The sequence below is a fragment of the Pteropus vampyrus genome, unplaced genomic scaffold (genome assembly GCF_000151845.1).
Source record: "Pteropus vampyrus isolate Shadow unplaced genomic scaffold, Pvam_2.0 Scaffold2, whole genome shotgun sequence".
Lineage (NCBI taxonomy): Eukaryota > Metazoa > Chordata > Mammalia > Chiroptera > Pteropodidae > Pteropus > Pteropus vampyrus.
The window spans coordinates 25474089-25489882 of record NW_011888783.1 but is presented as its reverse complement, the minus strand read 5'-3'; the positions used below and the strand labels follow the sequence as shown (position 1 = coordinate 25489882).

At 35.7% G+C, this 15794-nt stretch overlaps 1 protein-coding gene across 4 annotated transcripts in view; it reads right to left on the bottom strand.

The window, feature by feature from the left end:
* DPP4 (dipeptidyl peptidase 4) overlaps positions 1-15794 on the bottom strand; it is a 74341-nt gene that overhangs the window by 46011 nt on the left and 12536 nt on the right. For 2 of the 4 annotated variants that reach the window (XM_011358539.2, XM_011358549.2), the window contains 6 exons: positions 9068-9166; positions 8585-8676; positions 7172-7252; positions 1996-2048; positions 1805-1877; positions 843-963 (listed from right to left, as the gene is read on the bottom strand). In XM_011358539.2, the coding sequence (XP_011356841.1) occupies positions 843-963; positions 1805-1877; positions 1996-2048; positions 7172-7252; positions 8585-8676; positions 9068-9166 (519 nt within the window). The remainder of the gene's footprint in view (positions 1-842; positions 964-1804; positions 1878-1995; positions 2049-7171; positions 7253-8584; positions 8677-9067; positions 9167-15794) is intronic. The other 2 variants (XM_023529777.1, XM_023529782.1) reach the window with 1 other exon arrangement.

Sequence of the window (15794 nt, the reverse complement as noted above, 5' to 3'; positions counted from 1 at the left end):
ACTGTTGTTTGTTTAATTAAACTTGACTTGAACTGGGTAACAACCAAAATTAAGTAATAAAGAAAAACTTTTTTTATAACCACTTAGAAGAAATAATAGAATGAAATAAAGAAGAGTCTTTAAGTATGAGGCAACTTTGTAAATGGTTGGAATAGTCTCAGAATGCCTTTTACCTTGGCAACTATAGACATGAAAAATGTTTTTCTAATATTTTCTAAGTTTCTAAAATGTTTTTCTAATATTTTAAAAAACTCTTTATACTAAAAGAGAAAATAATCTCTTTCCTCATTTTCTCTTCTGTTATTTGACCCATTTATTTTCTTAAGCCTTTCTAATTACTTTTTTCTTTAAAATTAGAAAATTATGATTTGTCTAAGTTCAAATGAACACAAATCTTCTACTAAAGAGGCATTTTTCTTCTCCTCTACTCTTCCACCTCCAAACAGTATTTTGTCATCTTTTGTAATGTTGTAGGAGTACTTAGCTTTCCTTAGTAACTTCTGGGTTAGGTAAGTCTCTTAGAGAAACAGCTGATGTTAATCTGAAGGCTTTTATTCTCCACTAAGACAGAAAAGCTACCTATACAGAAAGGCCCATTGTGACAGTAGACTGAAGACAATGGAGCATTGAGAGACAATGAGGACATAAGCAGCACTAGCTACTGCAAAGAAATTCTTGTTCTATGAGATACCTGGTGTCTTGAGTGCTAAAAGAGATTTCATGACATTTTTAAAAATGCAACTTTTAAAAATGCCATCGAATTTCTCCCTCTTTAAAGAAATGCTTGGCTACTTTTAAAAACTTACATATTTTCTCATTTGAAAAGGCTTTAAAGTTTCTACCTTCATAAACCCAGTCGGTTATTCCATTACTTATTACGTTTTCTTTCCCAGTCCATGTGATCCTCTGACTTGATGAATTTGGCTCATTTTTAACATAAATATCATTGTTCCAAACATATGCCTAGAAGGATTGAAAATAATATTGATAAGTAATAACGTTATATTTTATCCAAAGTTTGAGAAAACATTTATCAATTATTTTATCCTAAAATAATATTGGTATGGAAGTATAATGATTACCTTGAGTTATCTAATTTGAGTAAAATGAAGCCATTTATGCCCTCCCTCTTGTATTCTTAAATTATTAGTATGCAAGCTATAACCTAAAATAATCCTAAAAATACTCAATATTTAAAAAGAAGAAACTTACAGCTATTTGGATGCTAAAGTATATGAGACCTAGAAGACTGGTGACTTCTATAGAATGATGTGTGCTTTGCTTTTCTTCCTGGGGGAGGTGACTAAGGAGTACAGTTGCATGCTGGGAGGGAGAAGTTTAACTACAGATAAATATCCCGTCTTCCTGTTTAGATTCTTTTGGACTTCCAACATTCTCTTAGCACTATAGAACAAGAAGATATATCTATAGTGACACAGAGAAGGTCACAGAAAGCAGGCATATCTCCAAAACAAACAAACAAATAAATAAATAAATAAACCACAAACAATGAGAGCAACCCCCCCAAAACCCCTAATTACAACAGAAATTAGAATTTAAGAGCTTAATGTGCATTTTCTCAGTAAATAAACAATTCTCTAATAGTACTTCAGAAACTTTCAGGAATTGTATTTACTTTGTTAGACTAGTAAAATATTTTAGGCAATAATACTATATTTGATAGTAAAGTTTTGGCTTTTTAAATGTTTGTTCTGTATCAGGGTTTGTAGCTTCTGCATGTGAGAGACTTTATTATTCTGTATATGAGCCTTTATTTTTCTGACAATAGGAGAGACTCACTAACCAATTTATGACCCTCTGGTGACCATGCGATGAACTGTGTGTTGTTTGGAATTCTCTCTTCTGTAATCAACTGCCTGGAAAAAAGATAAAGGAAACACTATCAAATGAATAAATCACAGTGGGGTTTCTTTTTTGAAAGAAACTATTATTGCACTAGAAAAGTATAAAAGATTTTATGAGGAAGTCACTGACCTTTTAGTTAAGTCATAAATGTCATATGAAGCTGTGTAGGAATGCCTCCATTTCTATAAAAGAAAATAGACATTTTAGGCTTCTGTGATTAATGATAGTTTCGCCACTTGCTATCGGAGCTCAAGATAAGAGACAAAGTAATGTAACATTGTACAATTCTCAAATTTTATCTTTTCTTATAATTCCATTTCTAGATTCTTAGATTTTTGGAATTAGAAAATATTTTGGAGACCACCTAGTACAAAGTCCTCTGGACTTTGTCTATAATCTAGCTTTGGCATCCATCACCTCTGCCAAGAAGCCTTCCCAGGACTACTGTGAGCTGACAGCCACTTCCTGTGCAAACGTTATTCCTAGCACTTATCACAGTATTTTAAGCTCACCTGTTTAAGAAGAATGTAAATTTTCACTTTTCAACCAACTTACTAGCAAAATATTTACAAGATCTAAAATTCTACTGCTAGTGGAGAAATGTTTACTTTCTTACGTTGATTGTGAGAACATAAAGTGTTATAGATATTTTGAAAGCCACTTGGCAATATATATTAAAATTGAAATATATACATTAATATTAAAGAAAAGCACCTCAGATAGCTAAGAAATAAAAAAGAAAGAAAAGCAAGCCAAATCCAAAGAAATCAAAAGACTATAAATAATAAAGGTAAAAGCAGTAAAAATCAGAAAAAAACACAATAGGAATATATCAACAAATTAAAAAAATTGTTTTTAAAAAGATTAATAAAATTGCTAACATAAGAAGTGTGAATAAAAAAGGTATGAATGATTAATATCAGAAATGAAAAATAGAATACCACATCAGGCTCTACAGACATTAAAAGATTATAAGACACTATTACAAACATTTTTGGCCAATAAATTTTAAAAGTTAGAAAAAAAGAAAAATTCCTTGAAAAACAAGTGATCAAAAATGAGACAAGAAAAAATATAATTCTAAAGTAAAAAAGAAAAAAAAGGCTGAAGAGAAAAATACATGATTACATATTTATATTTATGAAAAATTATTTTTATATGTGGATGAAAATGTAAATTAAAAGAAATTACTTATCTATATATCTGTCTTCCCTACCATACTTCTAGTAGTAAGAAATTTTGTCATATTCACATTTAAATATCTAGATCTTGGTCTAGTACAAGCTACATAATACATGTTGAAGGAAGAAACCAAACAAAAGTAAAAGTCAGATTTTACCTATGAGGACGAAATAGATGAAATAAAGTAGCCCGAAGACCCAGTTAATAATGGCAGAGCTGAGACACAAGTTAAGGCTCCTAACCTTGAAGAATATTTCCTTCTTATCATTTATCATCTCCCTAACCTCTTATGTCAACAAATATTTATTAAGTCCCTACTTTTTACAAGTCCTATAGTCCTTTTTGAATGCTAGATTATTTTGACACATGCTATACTTGTTTCTGGGGAACCTCTGAGAATAATACTTGGTGTGGTACGGTTAATAATATTGAGAAATTTAAGAAGATGTGAGATCATTTTAGGTTGACAGATCCATCACAGGTTGTTAAAGGAGGCCAAACATGTTTGGTATGTTCACTTCATCTTTTAAAACTGACTCATCAACTTATTTTGTTTATAAACATTGGCAACTATCCTTCCTGACACATTACTGGATAAGACAGGCTCTCTCTCCTCGAGGAGCTCTTAGTTAAATGGGGCATATGAACAAGTAAATTCAGGAAAAGAATCACAAGACATATGATAGAGGTGAGTGGGGGCGAAACAGGCATTATAAATTAGGCCTTGGGGAGGGAAAAAGCTTTATGTAAAAGGTGATTCTTGGGCTGAGTTTCAGTGACAGAGGACTTCCACAAAGAGAAGAGTTAAAGAAAAAAAAAAGCATCATAGCAGAGAAAAATTGAAGTACAAAGATAGGAAAGATCATTTTAATAGCACAGCTTTGGAGTCTTATAACCTGGATTCAAGTCTTGCTATAGACTTAATGTTTGTGCCTCCCATCCCAAAATTTTATGTTGAAGTCTTATCCCACAATATGATGATATTTGGTGGTGGGGCTTTTGGGAGATGACTAGGTCATGAGGGTAGAGTCCTCATGAATGGGATTAGTTCCCTCATAAAAGAGGCTCCAGAGAAATTCCTTGCCTCTTCCACCATGTGAGGACACAGAGAGAGGATGGCCAACTATGATCCAGGAGGCAGGGCTTCACCAGATGTTAAATCTGCTAGCACCTTGATTTTGGACTTCTCACCCTCCAGAACTGTGAGAACTAAATTTCTATTGTTAAGCCACCCTGCCTACGGTAATCTGTTATGGCAGCCCAAATGGACTAAGACAAGTCTCCAATGTGTAACAGCAGGCGAGATTCTTTCTAAGCTTCATTTTCTTTTCTTTAGAAAAATGGGGATAATGACAGCAACAATCTCAGGTGCATGAGGATGTGCATAAAATGCTTAGTAGGGCTCCTGGAACATTGTCAACATGTGATAGATGATGCAACTATTTCTATCTCTAGAGCATTAGGCAATGAGTAAAGATGCTAGAACATCCATACCAGTCTGTATAGCACTTATTTATTTATGTATTCACTCAGTTACTTGTTTTTTGTAGCCACTTAGAAGTAATAATTATATCTTAAAAATAACTTGGAAATAATAACCGATCTTTCTGGAAGCACTAACTGAGTCATGGAGAAGTCATGGAGTATGATCTAAAGAACAGTGGAGTATGGAGTATGATCTAATAATTATATCTTAAAAATAACTTGGAAATAATAACTGATCTTTCTGGAAGCACTAACTGAGTCATGGAGAAGTCATGGAGTATGATCTAAAGACCTCCAAGGAAATGGCACAAAATTAGACTTTGTTCTTGTTGTTGTTCTGGATAGGGCTTTTGAGCATTGATTAGTCAACATACTTATGCTGCACAGAAAATTCTATTGGATTCTCTGGGAAGTAAAATAGAAGATACAGTTTTCTACTTTCAATAATCTTATAATTTACTGCTTTGCAATAAAATATATGAAGAAAGTAAAATAAGCTAATGTGATAGAGAGTAAATGGTGGAGTGTGAGGGAACAGAGTAGCAGGGGCCAATGTTAGATAAAGTGATTCAAGCAAGTCTGGACCTTAATTACTAAAAAGGGAGAGCCATATGACTGAGGGAAAAAGGTACCAGGAGGAAGCAATAGCAAATGCTTTCGCCCTTAAATGGGAATAAAAGTGATACTTGATTAAAATAAAGAGCAGTACATTTAAAATTCTTAACTTTGGATGATTGTGTCACCTGGAAGCCATTAAATCTACCCATAGCTATGCTGAGTTAGTGTAGGGGTATGTTATGGGACCTATGGCTGGGAAGTGGTCTGGGTCACCTTGCAGAGTCTGTTCTGGAGGATGACTGCAGACTGCAGACTGCAGACATCTGTGTTTTTATAAACCTCTCCAGGTCATTCTAAAAGGCACACAAAAGTGGGTAGCACTGGGCAAGCATGGTGAATGAAGAGGGTGGTAGGAGGTGAATTCAGAGGGACAGAATGGGGTCCAATCACTCAGGCTTCTGAAGAGGCTACGGTTAGAATTTGTGTTTTATTCTGAAGCCAATGATGGTGAAGATTTAAGTTTAGGCATGACGTAATCTAATTCAGGTTTCAAAAGGAGCTCTTTCAATACTTCCTGATAAGAATGGATGGCAGGAGGAAGGGGACAGACTGGAAACAGCAAAAGCAGTTAAATACACATGTAAACTCCAGTGACACAACAAATACAAATTACCAATGATAGCTGTCCAGCCAAGGTCCACCAGTGAACTACATCCATTAGTACACATTAAATGGCACTTGTTGAACTGGGCTAAATACAAAATTGAGCTGGCATTTCCTTTTCTGTTTCTACCTTAACCTCACAGTCTTTATATGTTAGTCTTGAACATGGACAACCATTATTTGGTGGTTCTCAGCCCTGGCTGCTAATTAAAATAATCTACATATTGAAAAAAATAATAGTGATGCTGGTTTCACACTGGACACTTCAGTTTATTGATCTGAGGATTAGACCTGGACACTGGAAAGTTTTAAAAACTGCTCAAGTGATTTTAATCTATAGATTAATTCAGTAGTAAAAACCACTGAATTCAACCAATAATAACCCATTAATTGGGAACAGATATGTTAAAGTTATCATAGGATTCTGATTAGCTTATAGTTGATAAGGTTAGCAGAACACAGTCATTGAGTACCTAAAAAATGGAGCCCAGCACAGTGAATCCAGGGTAAATACTGTGATTGGGAGTCACCATTCCCAAGTGGGAAATGGAATATGGAATGGTTTGCTTGGCTCGAGTATAGCGGTGTTGGTATGTGAGATAAGGTCACTTGGTATTTATTATTTATTTTAGGGAAAAGAAAAGGCAGAGGTGGGGATCCTTAGCTTTACAATTTCTTCTCAATGCAGAATATCTCCACAGGTTTTTAATCTTTTTCTACATGTCTCAAAACTTCCTATACTTGACAACTGTTGTCAAATCCATGACTAACAAAAAAGCTGCAGTTAAAGTTACTGGTGATTTACAGCCATCCTAAACATGAAGAGGATATGTGATTAAACTAAAACCTTCCCTAAATGTGTAAGAACTTGATGTTAGGCTGAGTGACTGGAGGAAGCTGAGTGCTCTTGCAGGGTGCTGCTGACCGGTGCTGAGGCTCCCCTCTGATGGTTTGTATGTTATGGGACCTATGGCTGGGAAGTGGTCTGGGTCACCTTGCAGAGTCTGTTCTGGAGGATGAGAAGTTTAACTCTTTAAAGCAAATATTTACTGAGAGTTTTACTATATGTAAAACTGAGACAAAGGAAATAAGGTATTATATTACTGGTTATACAAGTCAAACATGTAAACTTACTTTTAAATTATTAGTTCTATTTTATTACATTATTTTTTTTAGTATTTATACTATAATATCACGTACATTTTAGTATTTGAGAACACAAAAAATAAGCTTCTTTTAAAACATTTAATAAATTTTTATGAATGAAAATGACTATTTCTCCTTTTAATGTTGAATTAATGAGTTTGAGTGCCTGTTACATTACTTAGGTGTCAATCTTCAATATTCATATCCTTAAAATCAGTTATAAAATATCATAAGATTCTTTAAAGGTCATGTAAGAAAGCTTTTCTTTTACCTTCACATAGTTGTACTCTAAGAGAATAAACTGTCTATCAGGAGATACTGAATAATCATTTACGGAATGTCCAAATTTATCCTGTCAATCAAGAAGAAAAAAAAAACAATTAGACAATCCCATTTAACTGCCATCACTGAGTACTTACTATGTAGAGGGTACAGTTCTAGACCTGTGGATTGTGTCTTGGGTGCTCCCAGTCTAAGAGAGATGGCACTTTCCCTTACACAAATGACCATGATGTAAGGTAGATGGTGATCAGGATTAGAGAACCAGAGAGGAAAGGATTAATTCTAACCAAGAAAAGATGGCTGTGAGGGTGGAGATCAGAAACAGAGAGAGAACTTTCTCAGTAGGAGGAACAGCATGAGCAAAAACCCAGATGTGGGAGAGTGCATGCATATTTAGAGACTGTCTAAAGGTTAGGTATAACCTGAATACCAGATAGGGTATATCAGACAAAGTATAAAGTGAGAGGACATAAAATTAGAAAAATAGCTGGGAACTAAATATAAGAAGTGGAACTATGAACTATTTTTATTTGCATATAGACGTGATAGAATCTATCTGTTTTTTACAAAGATGCTCTGGTGACACAATGACTGAGATGAGATGAGAGGGGTCGTATTACCCCTGGACTTGGGCAATGTAGTGGTCTGGTATACAGAATGGAGATGGGAACACAAATTAGAATACTCAGTGACAGAAGATTAAACAAGGCCTTGAACCAGGACTGTACAGTGGGAATGAAATCTGAGAGACACTTGACATTACAGAGGGAGAATCGGTAAGGTTTGCTGAGTAGCTTAATATGGGGATGACAGAGAAATCAAGGAGGATTGTGAGGTTTCTAGTTTAAGTGACTTGGAGGAGAGCACTATTTACGAAGATTGGGAAACTCAGGAAGAAGAACAGGTTGCTTTCAGTTTGCTAGCAATGTAAAGAGGAAATAACTAGTTTAGCTTGGGGTACTGAGTTAAAAATGTCCACAGATTATCTTTGTGCCGAAGCAAGCAAACTATGGGAAATGGAGGTTTAGATCTTGGGAGGAAGTTAGTGTTTAAAAACTGTACTTGAGAATCAAAGCCAGAAAGGAGAGTGTTGAAGGTGTCAAAGTGCTTGGAACTCACTGAAAGAGAGCATGCAAAGTGAGGAGAGAGGCCAGCAAATGAAGACAGAGCCCCGGAGACACTTACATTTAGGAGCATGGGCAGAGGAGGAGGAATCATCAAAGGAGGCTAAAAAGTAGCCAAGGCAGGGAACATTCCAAGAAGGAGAGAAAGATCCACTGTGCCATATGCTGCAGAGAGAGTCCAACAGCATGAAACGATAGTACTCAGGATTTGAAAGGTTATGAAAAAAAAATCCCCAGAATTTCCTTAGAGTATGAATTAGTTATGTGATTAAACATACAAATGTACTGTTCTCCAAGAAAGTGGAACTGTTTCCATATTCGGCATTGAATAGCAAGATATTATTTTCTTGTTTGTAGAGATATTCGTGGTCTAAAGAGAGAAAACGGCCAGATCAATACTTCTAGTTGCTATTAAACATCTTCATGAGCTAAAAATTATGCAATAAAAAATTTAAGATTTAAGTTTGTGCAAGTACTAAATAAGCATTTCTAAGCTGAAAAAACGTTGTTATAAATATTACTCTAGTATGCATTCACTATTGTCAAGGTTTCAATTCACATTTAACTTTTTATAGTACATATAAAAGAAATATTAGATTTCTTTCTGTCTTAAGTCCCTTTACACCCTTAGGTAGAAAAAGATACTCTCCTTTATGGTTTAAAAAAACAAGGATATCTTCTCAGTGCCATAAAAATGTCCCACAATCAAACTAGAATGAATATAAGAATAAAAATGTGCCCCCTCGCCAAAAAGTTCTTACCTGAAATCCATCTCAAGGTGTAGAACTTTGTTCTCAAAGTATTTTTTAAATAATCAGTTAGCGTGTAGGTTCTGCGACTGTCAGCTGTAGCATCATCTGCTGGTTGAAAAAAAGAACCAAATGTTCAGTGAGATGGAATACCTAAGTTTTGCATAAAATAAACAAATGGATATCTACAATCTACACTGGTCGCAAGATACAGAAATAAACCCACAAAATGCAAAACACGTTTTGAAAGATTTTGAACTGGGTGGATGGAGTAAAAATGCATTTAACCATTAAAGCATATCTGTGAGTATGTATTTTACTGTTATATTAGTGCTATATTAGTGACCTTCATTACAAAGGTCTAGGTCATCAATATCTAGTGAAAATATAATGTGAGTACATTTTCTAGTAGCTACATTTAAAAATTTTAAAGATGAACTCAATTTTAATAGCACATTTTATTTAGCCCAATATATTCAAAACATCATCATTTCAATGTGTAATCGATATTTAAATGCTATTACTGAGATCTTTCATGTTAATTTTTTTATACTAAAACTTTAAAGTCCGGTATGTAGTTTATGATTACAGCATATACCAATTTGATTAGGAACAGTCCAAGTCAATAGTTATATGTGGCCATGTACTAGACAACGGGAGACTAGACTATGATTTCTTGTGGTCCTGGGGTCCTCTTCCAAGCCCTCTCGCAATGCATAGAACTTTAAAACATGCCAATCACTCAATTCAAGGATCTTTGTTTTGTGGTCACTTTTCCTTTACTTGGTGAAAGTTTTCATGAAAACTTTTCCTTCGATTCTGTGACACTTCAGTTCTCCTCTTAACTCTCTGACTATTATTTGCCATCTTCTACATCGACTATTTTTCTCCATTGACCTCAAAGGCAAGAAATGCTTTGGTACTCAGCCTTCATTCAGCTTTCTGCTCTTCTCTCTATATATTATTCTTTCCAGAGAATTCTAGAGAATGTGACTTCCTGGGTTTCAGTCATATTTTTTTTTGTTTAAATTAAATGGCAAAATCTGTATTTATTAGCCTATACACATTTCCAGTGCTGTGTTGGGTCTTAGTTGACTTGGCTCACACTAATCCTATACTTACCTGGTCTAAAATGATTATCTTCCTTCCCAAACTAGTTTTTTCTGGGGATTTGTGTCATTTTATATTCTTTTACTGGTGACCCAAATTCAAAGTCTGAAAATCATTTTTGATGCCTCCCTCTCTTTTACTATTTTCTCTATCCAATCAACCCCATTGATTCTTCCTGTGAAATCTTTTTCCAGGTATCCCTGACATCAAGTTCTTTCCAATCCATTTCCTCTACTGTAACACCATTTGAATAATTTTTCTAAAATTCCACTTTCAACCTGGCGATTTCTTCCCCAAAGCTTTCAATGATTCCCCATTGCCTACAGAAGATTCAAACTCTTTAGTGAACCCAGCAGATCTTCTTAAACTTTCCCACCTGTATTCCTTATCCTAAGCTACTTCTTGCAGTGTCTTCAATGGCTTCCCTGGCTGTCATATCAGTCACCCTCCAACCCCCACCTCTTTGATGAACACTTCAATTCTTCATCCTCTGACTTTTGCCCCCACACTACTCATTTGGCTCTTGTCACAATGACTTGTGTTGATAACTATTTTTCTATACCTACCTGCCTACCTATGTAGTCTACACAGCTAGGCCATGCAGAGCCTTTTGTTGTTGTTGTTATTGTTGTTTTCCCATCAACTTTAGCATATAGCAGCACAGTTCTCTGCCATAGGAGGCCCACACAAAAAGGTTTCGTTGATTGATGTAATTTATCTTCCAACAAGCATAGTCAAGCTGATGTGATTCCTCTTTCCCAAACTCAGATCCTCCACTGATGACAAACAACTTAAAGGCTTTTTTCAAATTCTCTACTTATTCCACATGCACACAAACCCACACTCACAAAATCAGCCACCGTCATTCCAATAACTGCAGTTCTTACTCTTTGAGGATTGAAAAGCCAGCAGCGCCTTCTCTTGTTAATTTTTTTACAGTCCGTGAAAAAATTCTCTTACAAGAAATTCTTTTTCAATATATGTTCTTAAGATTTTATTTCTTTGGATCTTATGTGATAACACAACCTTGTTTCTGCTTATAAAACCTTCAGTTTCAATAGATAAAATTCTACATTTCACTTTATTACTTTATTGATTTTGTGTAAACCTAGTTTGTTAAGAAGTTTAAAATCTTTTTCTTCTTTTTTTTTTTTTCCCAATTCATGACAGCATTTCACCACTGAAAGTTAGTAAGATGTTTGTGTTTGTAAGCAGAAATTTAGGAAGCGAGTAAAACCAGGACTTGGATTTGTCATTATTTAAACAAGAGTGAAGCCTTGTGCTACAGAAAATATTATTTGAAACTCATACTGGACTACAAGACTACAAATCTAAATTTGTTCACTAAATGCTGTCAGTTGTTAGTATTCATCCAATTATTCTTTCATATACTAAATAGTTCTAAAGCAAACACTCTCGGAAAAATACTGTTGAGAATATATACCCTACTTCCAAGAGCTCTTAGTCTAAAATGTACATAAAACACATCCATAGATTCAAGGGATAATAATAAGAGATATTCGCATATTTGCTGATGTAGATGTCTAGATAGACTTATAGATAGAGATAGGACAATTTATACACACACATGTATTGCAATAAATGGAATGTTTGTGTCCCCTCACTCCCGAATCCCTATGTTGAAATCCTAATCCTCAATATGATGGTATTAGGAGATGGGGCCTTTGGGAGGTGATTAGGTCATGAGGGTGGAGCCCTCATGAATGGGATTAGTGCCCTTAGAAAATTAAGTCCAGAGAGCTTTCTTACCGTAGCTCCACTGAAACAGGCTCTTGCCAGATACCAGATACTGAATCTGCTGGTGCCTTAGACTTCCCAGCCTCTATAACTATGAAAAGTAAATGTTTGTTGTTTAAGCCACGCAGTCCATGATAATTTGTTATAGCAGCCTGACTGACTATGATAGACATATATGATAGACATATCAGCACAGAACATTTATCACTGACTCTTGATTTTGTAAGAAAGGAAGAAACAAAGTACTGCAATAGATTATATTCAGTGTTATCTCATTTAAATGCTATCTCGCATAGGGTATTTTCCCAGGTTTTTCTAAATAACACACTTATATCTGGAGTATTAAAATAATTGAGGCAAAATTCCCTGTAATGTCACCTGCTGCCCAGAGTGCTACTCTTCACATTCATAATGGGTTCCTCACTGAATATTTAGCTCTCCTGCCCTCCTTAGACAATGCTGGGCTCATTTTCTCTTCAGGCCATAGCTTTTCTAAAGCTATCATCTCTACTATACTTAGTCTCCTTTCACTCACAATGGGCCCAGTATGATTTTGATCCATCTGCTGATATCCTAGATATTAACATTGATGCCACACTCTTGCTATGGCCCAGAACATCCAGACGAGGCCCAGGCCACCCCTGTCTTGCGTGAGGTTCACTCAGCTCCTTTACAATGATGCTGCAAGTCGGCTTCCACATCCTGGTTACCCAGTCCCAGAACAGCCCTGCTAAATTGGAGCAAGTAGAGCAACAAATGTTCCTTGTTTTTTGCCTTGCCATTTGATAAGCGGAGCACATTGGAAGACACTTTTGAAACATCTAGATAAGCAAGTTCTGTGAGATGTGAGTGCCAAGTCCAGGTTTTGACCTTTAGCTAGTTCATATTTTGCTGCCAACTTACAACCTATTCTGTCAAACACTTAGAGGACACACTCTTTTTCCTATTGACTTGTTCACAGACAGGGCACTGCTGCGGTGACAGATGAAGGTCTTTGGCTGCTTATGTGGTTTTCCTGGTGGGCCTGGGACATGTCGTTCATTTGACTTATCAGTTCAAAGCACTGCTCGCCAAGTAAAGCAGTTAATCATATGTTACCAATCAGCATACACAGAAACTCTCAGATTCACGTCTTCTTTAATTTAAAAATCAAAAAAGGTTAATAACTTTATTCTTTGATGAGAGCAGCTATTAGGTTGAACCGTATGGAAATGCCATTTTTATCAGTCAAAAATGGTAGCATAGCAGCTTCTAAAATAGTTCAACCTAAGAATGAATTCTCATAAACGTATGTGGTAGCTTAATGGATTCTTGCTGTGAGATCAAAATCATTTCTGAGTACAAGTAATTCCAGAATGGTAAGATGCAAATAAGAGAGTAGTGTAGGTCCATAGAATATTCTTGCTTTGACCAATTATTACTTTATGATTATAGGATATTTTGAATATTTTATACTCATTAATAATAAACTTTTTTGGTCTGTATTAAGCTATGATATATAATATTTCTACTTCACAAATGTACACTGTTTTAGTAAATAAATGGCTAATGAAATTTAACTAAAAAGGAATGTGCTCTTTGCAGCTCATAAACTTATAAAGTTGTTAAACACAGGAAAAAGATATCTGGTTATAAATTTCTTGTGTTCCATATGGTAATCAGTTAACATTTTATATATATGCTAGGGAAATAAAATGAGCGTTACTTTAGAATTTGCTCTAGCAAAATAGTAGCCTTGACATAGGGACAGTGGAAGAAAAATCAAGAAGGCAGAAGGAGAAACTGACTAGAAGTTTCCTCATACCCTGTGTTATTCAGCAGCATATGCACGCTACCAGCAACTCTATTGATTCAACAAATACCAGGAAGGGGTTGGGTTCCTAGTGGCTTTGAAATCAGAGAGCCTGGATTTGAGCCCATGTCTAATTCTTCCACTGGGGCCTTGGAAAAATTACTGAGCTTGCAAAACCTCACTTTTTAAAATCTGTAAAATAAAACTAATAGCCTTATCTAGACTACAGGGATTTGCCACAATTAAATAAGATAACATAAGTAAAGTGCTTAGCTCAGGACTTAAAATTTAGTAAGCCCTCCAGATATGTTACACTATTTAGTATCGTTTTGTTCTTAGCATGTGCTGGGCATTGGAGATACAAAGATGATTTGAAGTGTGTCTCCTCTGGAGTACCTAGCAGTGGTGCTGAAATTAAGAATTTTACTGCAATAAAATAATAACACGAGAGCAGCATGTTGAGAAAACATCTAGGATAAGTACGATCTAATCATTTGTTAAGTGCTGATAAACATCACTTTCTCCCATCGACATGTCTAATACCATCCATAGCATCCATACTGGGAGTCAGCAGTATGCAGGGAAAATGTTGGGCTTAGTGAACTTAGAAGATTTGTGAAGAGTGATGTTTCTCTGATTACCTTACACAGGAGGCATTAGAATATAATCATAATCACCAGATTTGCCTTCTCAATAAGAGAAACATCAAGGTACATCAAGTGGCCTCTGAAAATACACTGGCATTGCATTTTTCTACAGCTGGAGCCTGTAGACCGTGGGACTGCATACTCTTAAGCATTTACCCTAAGATCAGAGTGTCAGATGACAAACTTTCATTAGGGATGTTACTACTGTATTTTCAAAGATGTACTCTGAAAGGCTAACCAAAGGGTACAATGCATAGAATAGCAATAATATGGAAAAAAGGAAACAGTTTAATGGGCGGGGTGGGGGAGGCGGTCTGTCATACCTCTAGCCTCATCTCCTCCTCTCTTTTTACTCTACTCCATCCACACTGGCTTTCTCCTGCCTCAGGGACTTTGAACTTGCTGTATCCTCTGCTTGGAATGTTCTTCCCCTCAGATATGCCCAAGATTTGCTGCTTCCTCACCTTCCTCACGTCTTTATTTAACTGTCACCCTCCTTCCCTAGACTAACACTTGCAATACCCTCTGCCCCTTCACCTAACCATCAGTTTACACTGCCCGAATCATTCTGCCTTCACCCCAGCAAAGAGCCAGGAGGTTTAGCACACATAGGAAGCCAGCACTAAACAGGATGTCAGGGCTGTTGCATTCCTTTTTGAAACGGAAATTGCTTTATTATTATTTTTTCTGATTACAGTCACTCTTTCTCCCCTTGTTAGGACTTCTGGAAATAAACAAGACTGGTTTAATGATGGGCAAAATTAATATTGACAAGGCTTTTTATGTCTCATTGTGTTGACTGACATTAAGCTAGTGTAATTCAAGGTGATGAGGAACAGGGGATTGATACAGTCTGAACTGTATCAATAAATGACCTACAGGCCCATGAAACATGCAAATATTTTAGCAGAGGTCTGGTTTCTCTCGAACAATACTCAAAAGTAGTTGTAGTGAGATCAATGGAAGGTGTTACAGTGCAAACTGAGTCTGTAGGTGGTGTTAGAAAGAAAACTTATTGGAGAACATTGGCATTTGAGGAAGCTGAAAGCTCTAACATTGAATCATTGAAGAACTTTCCAGAAAGATTTACAGGCAGAATCAACAAGGCTATTCCCTGTGACAAGTGTTTATCTTCAAGGATATGAAGAAAAATGATCACTGGAAAACAAAACTGCCACAGAAATTGCCCTTTCTAGTATTTGCGAGTCAAAACTTTCAAGAGTGTGAGACAAGTGTTATTACAGTACCTGCCTCTGGGACTGTTAAAAGAATTAAAAAGTTGAAAATCCATGTAGAATAATAATTATGAATGCTTATAAAGTTCTTCCAGTGAGCTGGGCTGTTCTAGTTCACTTAATAATTTAACAACTTATTTTTGTCCCCATTTTATAGATCAGAAAACTGAGGCACAAACACATGGACAATTACTGGA